The sequence below is a fragment of the Oncorhynchus kisutch genome, linkage group LG11 (assembly GCF_002021735.2).
Source record: "Oncorhynchus kisutch isolate 150728-3 linkage group LG11, Okis_V2, whole genome shotgun sequence".
Classification (NCBI taxonomy): domain Eukaryota; kingdom Metazoa; phylum Chordata; class Actinopteri; order Salmoniformes; family Salmonidae; genus Oncorhynchus; species Oncorhynchus kisutch.
In genome coordinates this window covers 34,551,029-34,573,295 of record NC_034184.2, presented here as the reverse complement: position 1 = coordinate 34,573,295, position 22,267 = coordinate 34,551,029, and the positions used below count along the sequence as shown (strand labels likewise).

The 22,267-nt window shown below is 41.2% G+C and overlaps 2 protein-coding genes across 3 annotated transcripts; one reads left to right on the top strand and one right to left on the bottom strand.

Annotated features, from left to right (window-relative positions):
- Nucleotides 1–112: 112 nt before the first annotated feature.
- abraxas2 (abraxas 2, BRISC complex subunit) lies at nucleotides 113–10,639 on the bottom strand. 2 transcript variants are annotated; one of them, XM_020495216.2, is made up of 9 exons: nucleotides 10,519–10,639; nucleotides 9,351–9,441; nucleotides 8,776–8,812; nucleotides 8,348–8,414; nucleotides 8,022–8,212; nucleotides 6,960–7,082; nucleotides 6,779–6,863; nucleotides 4,777–4,894; nucleotides 113–4,573 (listed from the first exon to the last, which is right to left on the bottom strand). In XM_020495216.2, the coding sequence occupies exons 1-9, from the start codon at nucleotides 10,588–10,590 to the stop codon at nucleotides 4,029–4,031; spliced, it is 1,329 nt and encodes a 442-aa protein (XP_020350805.1). In that variant the 5' UTR covers nucleotides 10,591–10,639; the 3' UTR covers nucleotides 113–4,028. The 2 variants fall into 2 exon arrangements, with proteins under 2 accessions (XP_020350805.1, XP_020350806.1); XM_020495217.2 differs by having other exon boundaries at nucleotides 6,960–7,079.
- Nucleotides 10,640–11,027: 388 nt separating this feature from the next.
- eef1akmt2 (EEF1A lysine methyltransferase 2) lies at nucleotides 11,028–20,866 on the top strand. The gene is made up of 6 exons (XM_020495218.2): nucleotides 11,028–11,440; nucleotides 11,643–11,708; nucleotides 11,912–12,026; nucleotides 12,659–12,766; nucleotides 19,734–19,950; nucleotides 20,619–20,866. The coding sequence occupies exons 1-6, from the start codon at nucleotides 11,337–11,339 to the stop codon at nucleotides 20,714–20,716; spliced, it is 708 nt and encodes a 235-aa protein (XP_020350807.1). The 5' UTR covers nucleotides 11,028–11,336; the 3' UTR covers nucleotides 20,717–20,866.
- Nucleotides 20,867–22,267: the final 1,401 nt, after the last annotated feature.

Sequence of the window (22,267 nt, the reverse complement as noted above, 5' to 3'; positions counted from 1 at the left end):
ACCTAGTTTTGACTGTACTGGGCCTTTAACAGTTGGTCTTTCTGAACAACCCTTTACTCAGGCCTAAAAAAAAGTGGGTAGAAAGGGTGAACAAATAACTCTGCAAAATAAATAAGCATGTCTCTTTTATTACACCCCACATAAGAACCGTGTTCTCTGTGAGAGAACAACTGTGACCAAAAGAGCTTGGTCTATCACTGTCCCGCCTATGATAGACATGTTCAGACATCAGGGATTTAATGGGACTTTGTGCTTCAGAGAGAAGGATCTCAGGGACCGCTTTCAGCTTGGGGCCAAACTGTGTTGTTTAGAGTACTTTCACCCTCCTCTCCTGCCAGCCAATTCCAACATGACTGAGATGCTCATAAATAAGTGCTGTTTGAATGCTACCCCCTCCCATCTACTGTACATTATTATTTGTTCTTAACTCCCATTATTTATTCCAGTGATCAAGTGGAAACCACTCCTTTCACTCTCAATTTTGTCATTATAATCAGTTGTGACTTTGTTATTCAGTGATTCATTTGTAAACAATAAAATAAAAATAGAGTACCAGTCCGCCACGTTATGAGTTGACATGGCTAAGTGATGAAGGAAAGCTAGATGACCTTAAGACAGAAAGAGCGACAATGGGCTGTACATGGGAAAAGCTGGTTGCAGTAAAAAGGACAAACTGCTTTACATGGTAAAGCTCCTCCCTACATCCCTTCTGGCTAATTAGCAGACTATTCCTTGCACATTATCATGCTAAATGCTTAAAACCATCCATGGAGAATAGAGCTGTGTCATTGTCTGCCTCGAACGTGCAAGGTCCCCTAAAGACACTCAAGTCTCCACTCACTCACTAGCTTATCTCTGAAAAGTCACTGGGCCATCTCAAAATGTGTCACACACTCATCGTTCTGGGCTTGCCTCAGAACCCGTCTCTCGATCTATGTATGGGATTTCTTCCCACTATAGTGTATACTGAACAAAAATATGAACGCAACATGCAACAATTTCTCTTAGTTACAGTTCAATTAAGGAAATCAATTGAAATTAATTTAAATGGCTCTAATAAATGGATTCCACATGACTGGGCAGGGGCGCAGCCATAGGTGGGCCTGGGAGATAATAGGCCCACCCACTTGGGAGCCAGGCCCAGCCAATCAGAATGAGTTTTTCTCCACAAAAGGGCTTTATGAGACAGAAATACTTCTCAGTTTCATCAGCTGTCTGGATGGCTGGTCTCAGACGATCCCGCAGGTGAAGAAGCCGGATGTGGAGGTCCTTGGGCTGGCGTATTTACACGTGGTCTGTGGTTGTGAGGCCATTTCTCTAAAACGACATTGGAGGCAGCTTATGTCTGCAATGTCGTTTTAACATTGAATTCTCTGGCAACAACTCTGGTGGACATTCCTGCAGTCTGCATGCCAATTGCATGCTCCCTCAAAACTTGAGACATCTCAAGTGTGTGACAAACCTGTACATTTTAGAGTGGCCTTTTATAGTCTCCACAAGGTGCACATGTGTAATGATCATGCTGTTTAATCAGCTTGTTGATATTCCACACCTGTCAGGTGGATGGATTATCTTGGAAAAGGAGAAATGCTCACTTACAGGGATCTAAGTAAATTTGTGCAAACAATTTTAGAGAAATAAGCTTTTTGTGCATATGGAAAATGTCTGGGATCTTTTATTTCAGCTTATTATGAAACATCAGACCAACACTTTACATTTATATTTTTGTTCAGTGTAATTCCAGTTTCAAACAACAATATTGGGATTCTGTGAAGGGTCAAGGAAGAAAGTCTACTGCAAAGTTGATTTCTAACAGTACCCATCCAACGTGACAGTAGCCTCTGCAGAGTCCCCAACAACCGTATGTTCCGGTTTTCAGGGGAAATGGAAAGTGAGCAAGTGATGCAACTTCTCCTTTTGGACATTAACAAGGCGACACTCCCACTTAACTCCTCCACATTTACTGGATTGATTGAACAGTGCAGAAGAGAACCTCCCACGGCAGTGTTTTTTTTCTTCTAATCAAGACTAGTATGTAGGGGATCTAGCTTCAGGCATTTATTTTATGCCTGCTACGTTAGCTTAACTAACGTGACTGTAAACAACCAAATATGATGTGTGGTAAGCAGAGCACAAAAAATATATACAAGGCCTAGGATAACACTGCAGGGTAAAGGATCCTCTCACCACAATTGGAACAAACTTCTTTCCAGTCGCTTGCATTGTGTGTGTAGTTACGAGCCAGTGTAACTGTCAAAATGGAAGGCACTGGACTATGAATTGAGGTCATATTTGTCACATTATCAAAAGGTCCATACACATTTAGCCCAGCCAGCTTTGAGTGTGTGAGGTCTATTGGTTTTGACAGGACAGGCAGGAGTTGCCTTGTTCCCAGGCTGTAACACATTTAAACACTACAGGGAGAACCTTTCCATCAGAATTACCTAGGGAGAAGCCATTCTAGTCAGTGTCAGCAGTAATGGAGGCAACCAGCAGTGCAAGGACAACAGGTGGAAGAAGCAGACAGGTCTATGTAGAAGCAGTTTCTTGTTTACTGCTAGCTCTGATGCAGCAGAGTTGTCTGGTTAGTAAAGCTACAGTCAGTTGTGTTTTCGCCCTGTCGACCCCATACAATGCGCAAAAGCTGAGCTAGCTCTGCTCAGGTGGTCAAAGCATACTACTCAAGTAGCACAACTGAACTGCATTGGTAAAGCACAATAAAATAAATCAACTACATTTGTTAAGTGCAGCAAAGCGCATACAGTTTCAGTGTTATTGTAGAAGAATGAGACATATTAACATTAATGTTGTCATAAAAATAATATAAGCACCCATTATAGTAGTGGCAAAGGAAAACTTTGAATAAAAACTATTCTTCGTCATCTAAATAGGCAACCGCATGATTCATAAAAATACATCGATGTTAAAAGGAAATTAAATCCTAATGACAGTTCAAAGTTGAGTGTCTAGAACCGTGCAGGCTACCGAAATGATAGTTTACATACATAACTGACAATAATAAAGGAAACACCAACATAAAGTGACTTAATAGGGCGTTGGGGCCAGAACAGCTTCAATGCACCTTGGCATAGATTCTACAAGTGTCTGGAACTTGGGAGGGATGCGACATGGATGGTGGTGAAAACTGCTGTCTCAGGCACCACTCCAGAATTTCCCATAAGCGTTCAATCGGGATGAGGTCTGGTGACAGACAGCATTGGAATATGGTTTACATTGTTTTCATGCTCATCAAACCATTCAGTAACAACTAGTGCCCTGTGGTTGGTGGCATAGCCATAGTAGCCAAAATAATGGCCTGCCAAGCATTTTTATACATGCCCATAGGCATGATGGGATGATAATAGCTTAACTCAGGTTCCCCACCTGTGTTTGGAAGCACCTGCTTTGAATATACTTTCTCAAGTGTTTCCATTACTTTGGCAGTCACCACCATCTCTCTTTTTTGTAATAAGCAAATCACGACCCCAAAAATATTGAAAAAAATCTATCGCCTGTTTCACAAAAAAAAAAAAAAGGTTTGAAGGCCGCAGAACATTTTCCTTTTGCTTTTCTTAAATTGTAAAAAAAAAGCAAAAATAGTGCAAGAGGTAATGGTACAATTGGATGCTTAAAGTTGGTGATGCAGATGTGACGCAGCATGATCCAGGAAAAGCGGAGTGGGTCTATCCATACGGAGAGGTCGGACAAACCGGTTGGCGTTTATTCCATTATAACGTCCTCCGTCCCTAAATCAAAACACATCCACTGAAGAGAGCCAGGCTCTAACAGACTATCTTTTCCATGCCAGACAGAAAAGTAAAACCCCATGAAGCTTGACATTCCCCCCAGAATAGAGATAAAACTAAGACAAACAGATATACACAGCAGAATACCCCACCTGCGCATGCCTTTTATTTTCAGGGCTGGCACTTCCTCTGTAATATAGAATAATTATCTTTGATTGGTTTGGACGCCCTCCTATCTCGGTGCGTCAGTTAATTGAGCCCCCCCCCCCACATCCCCATCTACTAGGTCTGTGAACCACGGACTGAGGCGTCGCCGTCCGGACTGAGGGCGGCTGGGCGGCCCTGCAGCAACACAATGGCGGAAACTGGGGGCAACTGCCCCACCTCGCTCACAAGGTTCTCGTACTCGCTGCTGTCCTCATCATCTTCCTCCTCGTCATCATCCTCTTGCCCTGCGGCCTGTCTGTCCAGGGAGTCAGAGCTGGATCCGTCCCCGTTTCCCAGGTATGGTGTACCAGGGCTAGGAGCAGGGTTGGGGCCAGCACTGAGGCCCAGACCTAATGGGCTGGGAGAAGGGTGGCCTGGAGAGCCCACAGCCTGGGGCCGGGGGAGCAGCGCAGCACTGGTAGGGGAGGATGAGAAGGGGAGAAGTGAGTCATTCTGCAAGGAGAGGAGGTCTGAGTAGGCAGGAGGGTTTGCGGAGGGACCTGGCCGCTCAGGGGTGGATGGGGTGTGGAAGGCCACTCTGGACAGGAGGGCGGTCTCCGGGGGCTCTGTGTTCTCCTCAGGAGTGAGACGTAGCTCAGGGTTCTGCGCTTCCTGGAGTCCTGAATGACAGAGAGAGACAAATAGGCTAATATTAAAAAAGGGGAGGGGTTCAATAAGCAACAAAAAACATTTTCCTTGCGCAATACCACATTGCAAAATACCTCGCCGCATATAGTTACAGGGAGATTATAGTGGATACAAGAATCATTTTTCATGAGAATGAATTTGAGTAGCCAAATTCATACCCAAATAAGTTACATACTTCTCTCTTCATCTGTGGTTTTTCGTTTCCTGAGAACAATTTGCTGTTTGAGTTTGTTCACCTCCTCCTGGACTTTCTCTTTCACACGTTCACTCTGCTCAACCTCTCCACATACAGACTGAAACAGGAAAAAAAGCTAACAATTCAAGAATCATATCATCACTATTTTTCTATGTGCCTTCAGAAAGTAGTCAACCTGTTGATTTTGTTTTGTTACAGCCTGAATTCATTATGTATTAGATTGTGTCACTATTCTACACACAATAACCCAAAATGAAGGATTTTTTTTTTTATGTTTACAAAATAATTAAAAATGAAAAGCTAAGAGTCAAAAAGGTATTCAAGCCTTTGTTATGGAAAGCCTTAAGTTCAGTAGTAAACATTTGCTTGACAAATCACATAACTTGCATTGACTCACTGTGTGCAATAGTGGTTTACATGATTTTTGTTATGACTACACCAACGATGTACGCCAGACACAGAATTATGTAAGGCCCCTCAGTCGAGTTGTGAATTTCAAGCAGATGTTCAACCATAAAGACTTGGGAGGTTTTTCAAAAAAGGGCACCAAGGATAGATTGGTAAAAATAAAAGCAGACACCGAATATCCCTTTCAGCATAGTCAAGTTATTTATTACACTTTGGAGGGCGTATCAATACACCCAGTCAATACAAAGATACAGGCATCCTTCCTAACGCAGTTGCTGGAGAGGAAGGAAACCGCTATGGGATTTCACTAGAAGGCAGGAGATTGGTGGCACTGGTAATGGCTGGAGCGGAATAGGCGGAACGGTATCATGGGTTTGATGCCATTCCACTGGCTCCGTTCCGGCTATTATTATTAGCCATCCTCCCCTCAGCAGCCTCCTGTTGGCCAATAGTAATTTTAAAACAAAGAAGGAAGCCTGTACAGCATACTCAGTACTGCTATTCCCTGTATATAGCCATGTTATTTTTACTCTATATTGTTATTCATTGTGTACTTATTCCTCGTGTCACTATTTAAAAATATATATTGTTAAAAGGATTCGTAAGTAAGCATTTCACTGTTATTCTACACCGGTTGTTTACGAAGCACGTGACAAATAAAATGTTTTTGGATTTGAAAAGATATTCCAAAACATGCATCATGTTTGCAAGAAGGCACTAAATTAATACTGCAAAGAATGTGGCAAAGAAAATTGAATACAAAGCATGAAGTTTGGGCAAATCCAACCACACTGAGTACCACCACTCTTCATATGTTCAAGCATGGTGGTGGTTGGCTGCATCTTGTTATGGGTACACTTGTCATCAGCAAAGACGAAGGAGATTTTTGGGGGATGAGCAGAAACGTAATAGAGCTAAGCATAGGCAAAATTCTAGAGGAAAACCAAGTTCAGTCCACTTCCCGACACTGGAAGACAAATTCACATTTCAGCAAGACGACAACCTAAAACAAGGCCAAATATACACTGGAGTTGCTTACCAAGATGACATTGAATGTTCCTGAGTGTCCTAGTTACAATTCTGACTTAAATTGGCTTGAAAATCTATGGCAAAACTTTAAAATGGCTGTCTAGCAATTGATCAACAACCAACTTGACAGAGCTTGAAGATTTTTTTAAATAAATATTGTATAATCCAGGTGTGCAAAGCTCTTAGACTAACACAAAAAGACTCACAGCTGTAATTGCTGCCAAAAGGTGTTTAACATCTATTGACTCACGGGGTTGAATACTTGTCTAAATCAGGATATATTAGAGTTTTATTTTTCATACATTTGTTGACAGAGTATTTTGTGTAAAAATAACTACATTCGTTTTTTTTTTTTTTTTTTTTTTTTAAATCGCACTTTGTAATGCAACAAAATGTGGAAAAGTTCATGGGGGGTTGAATACTTTCTGAAGGCACTGCAGCTATGGTGTCAACCAAAGCACCACATTGCTGTTTATGCAAGTATAGTATGTGACTTGTATCAATTGAATGGTATGAATAGGAAATTTGCTGGCAGCCAACTCACTTGCACTTTATCTTGTAGTGCACCGTAGACTTGAAAAATTGTTCTGATATCCTTCATCACACCATCTTTGTCAAAAAATTCAGCCCTGCAAAACATACAACACATCCCATTTCCATCAAACAAGATTCTCAATCATTAAAAATAAACAACTTGACAGTGCCTACATGTGGGAGACACTCACCCATGCTCTTTGATGACCTTGGCGTAGTTGAGTGAGGTGTTGGGGACAGAGGAGACCTTGTATTCCTGCTGGCTGGTGTTGCCCAGGTTTGGGATGCTGAGGGTCACCCTCTGGTTGTACCTGCTGGGTAGAACCAGAGAGTTGATCTGATAATGCACTACAGGCAGCCTTGCCCAAAATACCCTTAAACCCATTGATGGCTGGGGCACTGTAACTTGTATGTAGGGCAGCAACAGCTTTGATTTATGCCCAGACCCAATGGATCTAGTTGGGAGTTCAGAAGACGTAATAATTTGCTAATGTCCAATTTCACCCACACACAATCCCGCCAGGCCTCCACCAACCCACTCTGAGCCCTCGAGCCAGACAGAGTAGCATTTAAATCCCCAGCCTGATTCCAACACACAAGCCTTGAATCCCTACAGACAGACCTCCAGCTGTGCTGTCCATCTGACCCTAGATATAGAATTGCTAGACCTGACATAGTTCATTAATCTGTACGATGCATCTGAACGGTCATTCTATAAAGGAAAGCAGTCATGTGAACGTTAAGACATTCTGACTCTTAAGATGTCCGATACTGTTGGACATTTAAACTCTGATTTAATATAAATTTTCTTCCCAGGGACAACAGACAAATCTGATGCAATGGCATGCTGTACATTGTGCCTGACAAATAAATAAAGGAATAAAATAATTTATGCCTATGCACCTGAGGAGCCTCCAAAAGTAGCAACCATTTTGTCTCATAGAGGCCACTACTGTTCGCCACCTCTGTGGTATCTGTGCCACTGGGTATTTATGCTTTTATCCAACTCTCACATACACTGACCTGCAAGCACAGGGTGAGCAACAGCCTGTGAATAATCAGAGGAGGGTGGTTCAACAGCTAACTTAATGTACAGTTTGAATGTGTGGATTATAAAGTGCTTCATTGCCAAAATCCCTAAGAATCCCTTTAAAAAGGTGTGTGAATTGTTCAGCAGCGCCAACATATGCACCAGCCTGTTTGTGCATGCTGTTTGGTACTGCGTGCGTATGGCTATGTGTAGGTAGTCCTACCTGCGGTTGGGTCTGAACAGCACATACTCCAGGGCGTGTGTGGAGTTGTTGGCTGTGGAGATGAAGCTAAAGAGGAGGAAGACTAGGTCAGGCACTCCTAGCAGCTGGGTCAGCTGCTTATGGATGATCTGTTCCCTGAACGACATCTGCTGCTGCGTGTTCCTCCTGAACCTGTACCAGCCGATGACATTCTACGTGCGCGCAGGGGGGTCAAGTACAAGAGGGTAATTTAAAAGATGCGCAGCCAGTGTTTTAGCTAGATACTACTGGCATATAATACCACTAAATGTTCATACAAATAGACCTACAATACAATAAATACTCACTTTCCGTCTGTCTTTAAGAATTCTGTTAAGACTCTCTTCATTGACTTGTCCAGCATAATCATAAAAGCTGGTGGGGGAAAGATACAGACAAAGTCAATTTCCTCCATTAGCTCTGCATTTGTTACTCAAAACTCATGGTGGGGTGGGGCCACCTACTGTTCACTGACAATTACATCCCTTATTTGTTGAATGAAAGTACTGTGCGGCATTTAACCTACAATGTGCATGATGGCATGATGAAGACAAAGCTTAATCTCTGATTGGATAAATAATTGATCAAATTTATCACTAGTCTAATTATATTCAAGCCCATAACTTGCACATAAACCAAGCAGTCATTTGGAAAAAACATTTTACTTTTTGTTATGTCACAAAATGTCATTAAAGGACAACAAATTCCATTAATTTTAAATAATATAATATCTTACCTAAATAGCTGTGCACAAGGTTCATGATTGTGGACTTCTGTTTAACAAAAAAAAAAAGAACACAGCAAATGTATGTTATTAAACTCCATCGTATAGAGTTAGTCTAATGTCATCCTGTGTAGCTCAGTTGGTAGAGCATGGTGCTTGCAACTAGGTTCGACTCCCAAAGGGGTCCAGTATGAATATGTATCAATATGTATGGACTCAAAAATGTAAGTCGTTCTGGATAAGAGTGTCTGCTAAATGACTAAAATGTTTTAATATATATATATATATATATATATATATATATATAATCTTACCGCTATAAATGTTGAGATGACTACAAATTGTAAGACTTTAGACAGCCTACAGTAATATTGCATACAAAATACATTACTAGCTACATAACATATTGAACAGCTGCAGTAAAGGTATTCCACTATAAACAGAAAAAACAAAATACACTCCTTTTGATCTAAAACCTGCCAGTCCAGTTTGACAGAATTCCACAGTAGCATGGAGCATATAACCCACCAAGACAAGCCTGGAAACAAATAGGTTGGTTTCTTTGAGTTAGCTACCCAAGGCCTTACCTACTACTTGGAGTAGTTCAGAACTGCTGATCTGTGTATCACTGATGCTGACAGTTTCTTCATGCCTAACTTCTCCTAAAAGGAATCCCTCCTGTAGGATCAAAAAGTTGTTTTAATTATAAAAATATGCCTAGAATATATTGGGCAGAAGACAATTACTAATAATAAACACTCAATCAGCACTATGAGGCCTGACACTTTTCAAGCTCTCACTACACATTGTCAACACATTTTTATTTTACCTTTATTTAACTAGGCAAGTCAGTTAAGAACAAATTCTTATTTTCAAGGGGCAGAACGACAGATTTGTACCTTGTCAGCTCGGGGGTTTGAACTTGCAACCTTCCGGTTACTAGTCCAACGCTCTAACCACTAGACTAATCACGTGTCAAATGTCAGGTGAAACATTAGGCGGCATCGAAACAAAAAAACTGTTTACTGACAGGTGTCAATCCAGTCTTCTAATGATAAACAAAAACTTGTGGCTTGAAAGCATGCTTATTTATTTGATCAATTCACTTCCTAGTTGTCCAACTAGGTAGCTTGCTAACTATGTGATAACAGTGCTAGAATAAATTACTTTACAAAAACAATACAACAAACAATTACATAGCAATAAATATGGAGCTACATTTTTGACCAGTTAGCTAACTAATGTTAAGTCAGATCATTTAACATGACAGGCTAACTGGCTAGCATAACCGGCTAACTGGCTACAGTAGATAACGCGGAAACAATCTAGACAGCTAGCTTGTTCTATCTGTCTGATGATGACATGCCCAGAATCTAACTAGTTCATTTTTAGTGCTTGATTTGCAGAAGGTGATGCAATTGACATTTTCCAAATATATAGTTAAATCAACCAACTAATTATAGCAACATCAATGTTGCATTGTCAAACATATACATATATTATATATACAGTCGACACCACGGAAGTCAGTTGGGTTGACATAGATAGCATAGCAGGCTAGCCAAATAACGTTAGCTAGCAAATGTCTCGCTATGTAAGTGATTGCGCTTAGTTTGCAGCTAGCGAGCAACAGGAAGATGACACTGGGAAATCCACTGACTTAATTTCAGACAATAACATCCAAATATATACCCAAGTTGTAACTAAACAAATGTATGCACTCTCCCAATTCATTAACATGTTTCCTGTACTTACATGATCAGAGTTGCTGTTAGCGCTGTGATAACACACAGAACTAAAAGTATATCCCGAAATGGATGCCGCCATGATGGAAACATCCCATCTATAACTCAATGATAGCACCCCTCCTAGATGTTTCACCGGATGTATAAACATGAAGCATCCGGTTGGCGTTCCCACTCACCACCAAATATGGTGAGGAGAGGAAGGCCAGTGGCTAGTAGTAGGAGAAAATGGAGCGAGATGGATTTTGGCCGATATTCTGCTAATTTTATCATCGATTAAATATTCGATCTCCATACAGTTTGTTTCAAAAAACTAAAATGTGTTACGAATAGTGGACTAAGTTTTGTAGACTTTACCCTTTAAATGTAATGGTTGAGAAGGAGTGCAAGGGCGAATTGAGTCAGTGCACACGCGCACTTCACAGAGTAGGCGTTCCCTAACGGAAACATCTAAATACATGCTTAGAACGCGTCAATAGGATCTCGCTAGCTCGTACTTGGCTCTGCCCACATCCTTGCTTGTTCTGCCTACTATGGTCTATCTTGAGCTACTTATACAACTCTTTGGTTGCACGCTCGCTCCTCTGGGCGTCATAAACACAATGGGAAACTTATATGTCTGTGCATTATTATAAACGATAACGCATATCGCTTAATTTACGTTGCCTAACTAGCTACAGTATTCCTCTTCTTTTAAACATACAGAATATGTGCACATGAAAGTAGAGGAACACGTTTTGATGCTTGCTTCCTGCCCGCGTTTGCTACTTGGCCAGCTAACGTTAGCTATTTTGGTTTATACAGCAAGAAGCTAGCTATCTATCTGGTATGGAATCCATTGAATGCACGCGTGACTGTCCAAATACCTCTAAAATCAATGAGGACTTGGTCAAAGATGATTTTACACCCTCGAAGCTCGGAACGAAAGAATAGTGAGTGTTCCAAATGACACCACTGTTCTCCTTGCCCAGCATAATTGCCAATGTTACATTTGTATTTATTTGCGATTCCCATACAGTCCAAAAATCATTAATAAGGCACTACGCCACACGAGCTGTTTTACGCCACTATTTATAGAAACTGTATATTTCTGTTCCTTGCGAGGTTACATGATTTTCATTTATGTTTTGTTAGCTGGGATGATGCTTACCAGAGGGAATTGCAGACGTTTAAAGACATTGGAGACGTCGGTGAGATATGGTAAAGATAATTCTGGTTGTAGTGTACATGGATCTGCAGCCCTATATCAACTTTCAATTGCAATGGATTGGGGAGGTGGAATTAATGTCTATGGGTGGAATGTTAATTTGCCTGTAACACTTTGCCCCAGTGAACTACCTAGTACAATATACAGCAACCAAGGACACATTGTGCTGCACTGTGCCCCATATCTATTTCCCAAGGTTTGGAGAAGAGAGTATGGACCGTGTGCTGCGGTGGATGGAAAAAGAGGAAATCCCAGAAGACGCTGCTATACTTGATATTGGCACAGGGAATGGTGTCCTCTTAGTAGAACTGGTAGGCTTTGTAAAAAACTTAAAGGTGTGGAATTACTATGCTGTAAAAATGCCTATTAGGCCTACACCTGTAGCATATACTGAATGTACAAAACATTAAGAACACCTGCTCTTTCCATGACACACTGACCAGTTGAAACCAGGTGACATCTATGATCCCTTATTGATGTCACTTGTTAAATTCACTTCAATCAGGGTAGATGAAGGGGAGGAGACGGGTTAAATACAAACTTTTAATCCTTGAGACATGGATTGTGTATGTATGCCATTCAGAGGGTGAGTGTGTCAAGAACTGCAACTCTGCTGGGTTTTTCGCTCAACAGTTGCCCCGTGTATCAAGAATGGTCCACCACCCAAAGGACCTGCAGCCAACTTGACACAACTGGGAAGCATTAGAGACAATATGGGCCAGCATCCCTGTGGAATGCGTTCGACACCTTGTAGAGTCCATGCCCTGACGAATTGAGGCTGTTCTGAGGTTAAAAGGGGGTGCAACTCAATATTAGGAATGTTTTGTACACTCGGTGTAGGACAACATTTGATTAAATACTCTCTTCACCTATGTCAATAATTTTTGCCTTTGCATGACTATTCATGTTCTTTATGCATTTAGATTTTTTTTTTCTTCTCTAGGCCAAAAGTGGATACACAAATCTCACAGGAATAGATTATTCTGCTGCCTCTGTTAAACTTGCAAGAAGTGTACTGCAGACAGAAGACTTTTCTAATGTGGAGGTCAAGGTAAGCCCAAACTGCTGTGTGTGTGTTGAAATTATAATCGCTACAGTAACACTACAGTAACAGCATAGTATCTATCTGCTGTTGCACAGTACATTAGCAGGCTTAATAGCTTTGTAATTGCAGTGCACAGTAATGGAGTTGAGTGTTTTTTGTTAATACACAAGTGATAAGGGAGTACCTATCTCTCTTTTGCAATAACAACAAATAGCCAGTGTTTTGGTCATGTGTATAGCAGCAATTGTTATGTGCATGGGACACATGGTTACAGCAGATGGTATACTGTTGGTGGCACTATTTGATTGTATTGTGAGATCTATGCACAGACACCAACACACACCTCCATACAGTATGTCTATACCTCATACCTATTCATTATACAGTCATATTTTAATAAATGAATAACATTATATTGGTCGCTAATGCTTTGGAAGAAAAATAGGTGTGGTGCATTGCATACAGCTGAAGTCAGAAGTTTACATACAGTTAGGTTGGTGTCTTTAAAACTTGTTTTTCAACCACTCCACACATTTATTGTTAACTATATTTTTGGCAAGTCGGTTAGGACATCTACTTTGAATGACACAAGTAATTTTTCCAATAGTTGTTTACAGACAGAGTATTTCACTTATCATTCACTGTATCACAATTCCAGTGGGTCAGAAGTTTACATACACTAAGTTGACTGTGCCTTACGACTAGGGGGAGATATTTTAATTTTTGGATGAAAAACGTTCCCGTTTTAAACAAGATATTTTGTCACGAAAAGATGCTCGACTATGCATATAATTGACAGCTTTGGATAGAAAACACTCTGACGTTTCCAAAACTGCAAAGATATTGTCTGTGAGTGCAACAGAACTGATGTTACAGGCGAAGCCCAGATAAAAATCCAATCAGGAAGTGCTGCATTTTTTGAAACCGCCTCATGCCAATGACTCCTTATATGGCTGTGAATGAGCTACGAATGAGCTTACATTTTCTACGTATTCCCCAAGGTGTCTACAGCATTGTGACGTCTTTTTACGCATTTCTGTTGAAGAATAGCTTTAAGGGACCACATTTAGCAAGTGGTCACATGATGTCTCCCGCAGAAAATCTTGCGTAAAATACTGAGGTAGCCATTTTTCCAATCACCTCTTATGAGAAACCAATTGCCTCAACGGATATATTATCAAATATATGTGTTAAAAACACCTTGAGGATTGATTCTAAACAGCGCTTGCTGTTGTTTATGTCGATATTATGGAGCTAATTTGGAAAAAAGTTTGGCGTTGTAGTGATAGCATTTTCCGGTCGATTTCTCAGCCAAGCATGATGAACAAACGGGAGCTATTTCGCCTACAAAAATAATATTTTTGGGATAAAGGAAAATTTGCTATCTAACTGGGAGTCTCCTGAGTGAAAACATCCAAAGTTCTTCAAAGGTAAATGATTTAATTTGATTGCTTTTCTTATTTTCGTGAAAATGTTGCCTGCTGCCAGCAGAGCCTAGCATAGCATTATGCCATGATAAACTTACACAAATGCTTGTCTAGGGTTGGCTGTAATGCATATTTTGAAAATCTGAGATGACAGTGTGATTAAAAGGCTAAGCTGTTTCTCAATATATTTCATTTGTGATTTTCATGAATAGGAACATTTTCTAGGGGTATTTATGTCCGCTGCGTTATGCTAATTCGCTTGAGGCTATGATTACGCTCCTGGATCTGGGATTGCTAGTCAAACAGCTTGGAAAATTCCAGAAAATGATGTCATGGCTTTAGAAGCTTCTGATAGGCTAATTGACATAATTTGAGTCAATTGGTGTACCTGTGGATGTATTTCAAGGCCTACCTTCAAACTCAGTGCCTCTTTGCTTGACATCATGGGAAAATCAAAAGAAATCAGCAAAGACCACAGAAAAAAAATTGTAGACCTCCACAAGTCTGGTTCATCCTTGGGAGCAATTTCCAAATGCCTGAAGGTATGACGTTCATCTGTACAAACAATAGTACACAAGTATAAACACCATGATACCGCACAGCCGTCATACCGCTCAGGAAGGAGACGCATACTGTCTCCTCAAGATTAACGTACTTTGGTGCGAAAAGTGCAAATCAATCCCAGAACCACAGCAAAGGACCTTGTGAAGATGCTGGAGGGAACCGGTACAAAAGTATCTATCTACAGTAAAACGAGTCCTATATCAACATAACCTGAAAGGCTGCTCAGCAAGGTAGAAGCCACTGCTCCAAAACTGCCATTTAAAAAAAACTAACTACGGTTTGCAACTGCACATGGGGACAAATATCATACTTTTTGGAGAAATGTCATCTGGTTTGATGAAACAAAAATAAAACTGTTTGGTCAAAATGACCATCGTTATGTTTTGAGGAAAAAGGGGGATGCTTGCAAGCCGAAGAACACCATCCCAACTGTGAAGCACGGGGGTGGCAGCATCATGTTGTGGGAGTGCTTTGCTGCAGGAGGGACTGCTGCACTTCACAAAATAGATGGCATCATTAGGGAGGAAAATTATTTGGATATATTGAAACTACATCTCAAGACATCAGTCAGGTATAGCTTGGTCGCAAATGGGTCTTCCAAATGGACAATGACCCCAAGTCTACTTCCAAAGTTGTGTCAAAAATGGCTTAAGGACAACAAAGTTTTATTTTTTATTTTATTTTACCTTTATAGGAAAGTCAGTTAAGAACAAATTCTTATTTTCAATGACGGCCTAGGAACAGTGGGTTAACTGCCTGTTCAAAGTCAAGGTATTAGAGTGGCCATTACAAAGCCCTGATCTCAACCCTATAGAATATTTGTGGGCAGAACTGAAAAAGTGTGTGCGAGCAAGGGTCCTACAAACCTGACTCACTTACACCAGCTCTGTCATGGAGGAATGGGCCAAAATTCACCAAACTTATTGTGGGAAGCTTGTGGAAGAATATCCGAAATGTTTGACCCAAGTTAAACAATTTAAAGGCAATGCTTCCAAATACTAACTGAGTGTATGTGAACTTCTGACCCACTGGGAATGTGATGAAAGAAATAAAGGCTGAAATAAATCATTCTCTCTACTATTATTCTGACATTTCACATTCTTAAAATAATGTGGTGATCCTAACTGACCTAAGACAGGGATTTTTTACTAGGATTAAATGTCAGCAATTGTGAAACTGAGTTTAAATGTTTTTGGCTAAGGTATATGTAAACTTCTGACTTCAACTGTATATGTGACATCTGTCAGAATGACCATTTCACGAATAAAAAACCTTATTGTTAATTTTGTTTATGATTTAAGCATACTGTAATGGTATAATGCCACGTGCAGGACTGGAATATAAAAATTTCCATTTCCAACATTTATCAACATTCTTGTTTAGGACTGAGGGTCTCTTGGATGGACCCCAGGCCACGGACAAACCCAGCCATTGATGCTTAGCTCTGCATGAAATCTTCAACTGCCAGTGACACAAACTAGCTTTCAGCGCACCGTATCCCCTGCTGCCATAAGGGGAAACTCTCCTGTGTTTACCTTTCGGGGGGGGGGGGGGGTAATGGGACTCCGCCCGGCTTTGGATTCAGCCACCTTGTGCCTGGGAGAACTGATGGGATTTAACACATCTGCAGGAACACATGTGCAAGAAAAACAGATTTTAAATGCCGCTCAGCCATACGATACCGTACCTAGGGATGAGTGAGGTTTCCTCCCCCATACACACACATGCATAGTATAATATCTTACTGTACACCTTCCTGTGGAGCAATGTTCCCTTTTTTTTTTATGCCACTGAGCTAATTTCAGGTCTGCTGAGAGCAAACTTGAACTTTGTGAAAATTCTGTGCAACTTCCAGCGCTTGTTTACTGTGAACACTGAGGTTGTACCTGCTTTAAATTAATTTTAAGTGGCCAAGTAGGCTACTGTGGCTATTTGATCATAATGTAGTCCTACCAGAGTGGCCTAACATCAAAAACAATGGAGAAAATACATCCCATAACATTTTAACATGGAAATAGCTGGTTTATCATTTTTTTAAATTTCACTTTTTATTTAGCTAGGCATGTCAGTTAAGAAAAAAATCGTATTTTCAATGACTGCCCCATTCAGCCTACAGTAGCAGCCAATGTGTGGTGTTCAATGTAGGCCTATGTTCCATGAGACTTAAAAAAATACATGCAGGGCAAGGAGGTGATTGAAAATGTTGTTTGATGCAAGAAACCACTTTACAAAATATAATGCATTATTATTCCCAAATCATTATTACGGACAATCAACAAATTATGCTACCATCTGGCTGTTGACTACTTAGTGTATTGCTGAAAACAGTCCATTTCAAAGTAAATGGCACAGATCCATATATGGCCATGGCTTATTTGCATATAAGCCTACTGCAGCTCTGATTGGTTATGCCCCACGGGTCTGTGTAGAGCTTGTCAATGCAATTGAACCCTACTCCGATGCGTTCTGCCTACAACCAAATCTATTGCGTAGTTAGTTTTGCATCCGAAAGTCTTGCATAGTTAGTTTTGTTTTGGGGTGTTTGTATTGAAAGTGGCTGACATTGCATTGGGTCAATCACAATTGCCACAGTAAAGGGATTGAACTTCACTCAACTTTCTATCATGCTTCTCTCTGTGGGCTAGAGGGATCATTGCTCTGGAGCTGTGTACTGTATACTGTACTTGGTCAGGGTGCTTGCTGTTGAAGTCAATATTGACCTGAGCCTGGCAACATTCCTGTATGGGTAGCAGTGGGTGTGTATGTCAGATGGTATGTTAGCATCATGATCCATACCCCCAGAGCAGTAGAAGACAAAGTGTTTGGTGAATGACTAGCCTGGAGTGTACCATCTAGTTAGTGTCTGCCTGGGACAATCCCACCTCTGTCACCATTTGGATGTGTGCTTTTCCACTGTTTTAAAGCCTTGCCCTCCCACCTCTGTCCTAAATCACATCACTGAGGTTTATGGCCACATCCGTCCAAAACGAAAGCAGCCATTCCAATGGACGTACAGATTTCTCTCAACACTGAATCACTGCTAACCCCCTCATAAAATGCCAATGATGTGACCCTTAGGTGGTGGTGAGTGTGTGGCTGATTGGCTCACCCCAGAGGTCTAGTGTTCCATGGCCTATAAGGATAAGAGGTCTTTCATTGGTGGTAGGTCCTCAGCAGTGGTCAGTTTTGACCACAGGGGCAAAAGTGCTCTACTTTTTCACAGATATTAGCCTCTGTCACGTGGTTACTCAAGTTCAACAGATATTGAAGCCAAAGATTGATGCTGAAAGTCCCTTATATGCAGTGCCTTCAGAAAGTATTCATACCCCTGGACTTTTTCCACATTTTGTTGTGTTACAGCCTGAATTTAAAATGGATTAAATTGAGATTTAGTGTCACTGACCTACACACAATACCCTATAATATGAAAGTGGAATGGTGTTTTTAGACATTTTTACAAATTAATTAAAAAATAAATGCTGAGATGTCTTGTCAATAAGTATTCAACCGCTTTGTTATGGCAAGCCTAAATAAGTTCAGGAGTAAAATTTGCTTAACAAGTAAAATAATAAGTTATATGGACTCACTCTGTGTGCAATAATAGTTTTAACATGATTTATTAATGACTACCTCATCTCTGTACCCCACACATACAATTATCTGTAAGGTCCCTCAGTCGAGCAGTGGATTTCAAATACAGATTCAACCTTAAAGACCAGGGAGGTTTTCCAATGCCTTGCAAAGAAGGGCACCTATTGGTAGATAAGAAAGCAGACATTGAATATCCCTTTGAGCATGGTGAAGTTATTAATTATACTTTGGATGGTGTTTCAATACACCCAGACACTACAAAGATACAGGGGTCCTTCATAACTGTTGCCAGAGAGGAAGGAAACCTCCAATGGTGACTTTAAAAGAGTTTAAAAGACTAATGGTTGTGATAGGAGAACTGAGGATGGATAAACAACATTGTAGTTACTCCACAATACTAACCTAAATGACTGAGCAAAAAGAAGGAAGCCTGTACAGAATAAGGCACTAAAGTAAAACTGCAAAAAATGTGGCAAAGAAATTAACCTTATGTCCTGGAAGCAGACCCTTATGTTTGGGGCAAATCCAACGCATCACTGAGTTCCACTCTTCATATTTTCAATAATTATGGGGGCTACATCGTATTATGTGTATGTTTGTCATTGGCAAGAACTATGGAATAGAGCACAGGCAAAATCCTAGAGGAAAACCTGGTTTAGTCTCCTTTCCAACAGACACTGGGAGACAAATTCACCATTCGGCAGGACAATAACTTAAAACAAGGCCAAATATACACTGGAGGGGCTTACCAAGAGGACATTGAATGTTCCTGAGTAGCCTAGTTACAGTTTTGCCTTAAATTGGCTTGAAAGTCTATGGCAAGACATGAAAATGTCTGTCTAGCAGTGATCAACAGCCCACTTGACAGAGCTTGAATTTTTTAAAGAATAATGTGCAAATATGGAACAATCCAGGTGTGCAAAGCTCTTAGAGACTTACCCAGAAAGACTCAGCTATAATGGCTGCCCAATGTGATTCTAACATGTATTGACTTAGGGTCGTCAATACTTATGTAAAAGAGAGATTTCTGTATTAAATTTTATATAAATTGGCAAAAATGTATGAAATATGTTTTCACTTTGTCATTATGGGGTATTTGTGTGTGTGTGTGTGTTGGTGGGTGATGAAAAAAATCTATTTAATCCATTTTGAATTCAGGCTGTAACACAAAATGTTGAAGAAGTCACGGGGTATGAATACTTTCTGAAGGCACTATCAGTTGTTTAATACCAAAGAGTTTGAGAAATGATAGACTTGGTGTACAGGCTTTCTCATACAGCCATAATGTAGCTCAACACATCTGGAGTACCAGGCTATTGTATATAAATGTAAATATGATTCAAGCATATACTGATATCAACTCACTCACTGTGCCTTTTGCATCATACTAGGAGGTGGACTTCTTGAGCTGCTCTGGAGAGTTGAGCGACTTTGACGTATGCATCGACAAGGGCACATTTGACGCCATAAGCCTGAACCCAGAGAACACTGAGGAGGGCAAAGCATGCTACATCCAATCCCTGAGAGGGGCACTGAAGGAGGAGGGGCTGTTCGTCATCACTTCCTGCAACTGGACTAAGGAACAGCTACTACAGATGTTCAGCCAAGGTGAGTGAACCATCCAAGACACTGGAATGTTATGAGTGTACAGCCTAAATTATTACACTTTTCAGGGCGCCTCTATCCCACAGTCAACATAATGATAACCTAAATATCTGTTTGTTTCATGAATGCAAAGTCAGTTCTCATCAGTAACCTTGATTGTTTATGGCATCTTTTATGCCATTTATGATGATCATTTTGAATGCTCAATAGCAAGTTAAGTATTATCAGCTGGGAGTAGGGCAGTCTGTTGGGCTTGTAAAATCTTTGTTTGGGTGGTTTATTTCAGTGTCTGGCCTATTATTAAAATGTTGCCAGAATGCCACAACCAAGAAAGCTCTCTGGTCAAACATCAGGTTATAACAAAAGCAGCCTTGTTTAGCCAGTATTTAGGCAAGCTCCCATTTGCTGTCACACTTCAGCATGAGTAAGAGCTGGGGAGATGCTTTTGGGACCAAGGCCATGTGAACATCATCTGTCAAAATGACAGCTTCTCTCTACTGGCTTTGAAGATGCACCACAGATGGTGAATGATAGTTGTTTAAAAACCCACACAAAACCATAGTCTAGTGCAAGGGTTTTTAGGGAGTTTCACAGCTTGAAAAGCAATGCTAGCACAGCAAGGTATTAACTCTATGCTTGCTGCTCATAAACTTATTGTCTTTGACTTGCAGGGTTTGACTTTGTGAAAGAGCTACCAACACCCCGCTTCCAGTTTGGTGGCAAGACTGGCAACAGTGTGACCGCAATAATCTTCAAACGACTACACTGACTTTTGCCCTCAAACAAAACAGCATTCTGAAATGTTGTTTTTATGGACTTATTCCTCAATTTAAAAGTTTGTGAAATGTTTTTGAGAAAGGACAACACCAACAATCAGTATTCCCCCAAATAAATAAATGTTATTTTTCTTGCACATTGACATTTTTCCACTTTCCTTCCCTTTTCTCCACATTGTATCAGATCCCAGACATCTGACATCTAAATTCTGCAATGAGAATCCAACCTGCAATGTAAAATCCTTCACCTTCTATTATGTAACCGTTCACTCTTTCTGACATTACCATATCACTACCATATCACAGTACCCTGATGTTCTTTCACAAGGCTTAGGAGGTAAACGCAGCAAAAAAATAAAATGTCCTCCCACTGTTATTATCAGCAAACTTAAGGTATAAATATTTGTATGAACATAGCAAAACTCAACAACTGAGACATAAACTGAACAAGTTCCACAGACATGAGACTAACAGAAATGTAACAATGTGTCCCTGAACATAGGGGGGGTCAAAATAAAAAGTTAGTCAGTACCTGGTGTGGCCACCAGCTGCATTAAGTACTGCAGTGCATCTCCTCATGGACTGCACCAGATTTGCCAGTTCTTGCTGTGAGATGTTACCCAACTCTTCCACCAAGGCACCTGCAAGTTCCCGGACATTTCTGGGGGGAATGGCCCTAGCCCTCACCCTCCGATCCAACAGGTCCCAGACGTGCTCAATGGGATTGAGATCCGGGCTCTTCGCTGGCCATGGCAGAACAATGGCATTCCTGTCTAGCAGTGAATCACGCACAGAACGAGCAGTATTGCTGGTGGCATTGTCATGCTGGAGGGTCATGTCAGGATGAGCCTGCAGGAAGGGTACCACGAGGGAGGAGGATGTTTTCCCTGTAATACACAGCGTTGAGATTGCCTGCAATGACAACAAGCTCAGTCAGATGATGCTGTGACACACAGCCCCAGGCCATGACGGACCCTCCATCTCCAAATCGTACAGGCCTCGGTGTAACACTCCTTCCTTCGACGATAAACGCGAATCCGACCATCACCCCTTGTAAGACATAACCACGACTCATCAGTGAAGAGCACTTTTTGCCAGCCCTGTCTGGTCTAGCGACGGTGGGTTTGTGCCCATAGGCGACGACGTTGCTGCGGATGTCTGGTGAGGACCTGCCTTACAACAGGCCTACAAGCCCTTAGTCCAGCCTCTCTCAGCCTATTGCAGACATTCTGAGCACTGATGGAGGGATTGTGCGTTCCTGGTGTAACCCGGGCAGTTGTTGTGCCATCCTGTACCTGTCCCGCAGGTGTGTTGTTCAGATGTACCGATCCTGTGCAGGTGTTGTTACACGTGGTCTGCTACTGTGAGGACGATCAGCTGTCCGTCATGTCTCCCTGTAGCGCAGTCTTAGGCGTCTCACAGTACAGAAATTGCAATTTATTGCCCTGGCCACATCTGCAGTCCTCATGCCTACGGCACGTTCACGCAGGTGAGCAAGGACCCTGGGCATCATTCTTTTAGGGTTTTTCAGAGTCAGTAGAAAG

What these genes read in the sequence shown, in the direction of transcription:
- eef1akmt2 (XM_020495218.2), top strand. Translation starts at nt 11,337, where the DNA reads ATGGAATCCATTGAATGCACGCGTGACTGTCCAAATACCTCTAAAATC. An exon ending in AAGCTCGGAACGAAAGAATA is followed by an intron (nt 11,441 to 11,642) that starts GTGAGTGTTCCA and finishes ATGTTTTGTTAG; the next exon opens with CTGGGATGATGCTTACCAGA. An exon ending in GTGTCCTCTTAGTAGAACTG is followed by an intron (nt 12,027 to 12,658) that starts GTAGGCTTTGTA and finishes TTTCTTCTCTAG; the next exon opens with GCCAAAAGTGGATACACAAA.
- abraxas2 (XM_020495216.2), bottom strand. Translation starts at nt 10,590, where the DNA reads ATGGCGGCATCCATTTCGGGATATACTTTTAGTTCTGTGTGTTATCAC. An exon ending in CTAACAGCAACTCTGATCAT is followed by an intron (nt 9,442 to 10,518) that starts GTAAGTACAGGA and finishes TTGATCCTACAG; the next exon opens with GAGGGATTCCTTTTAGGAGA. An exon ending in AAGGTCATCAAAGAGCATGG is followed by an intron (nt 6,864 to 6,959) that starts GTGAGTGTCTCC and finishes TATGTTTTGCAG; the next exon opens with GGCTGAATTTTTTGACAAAG.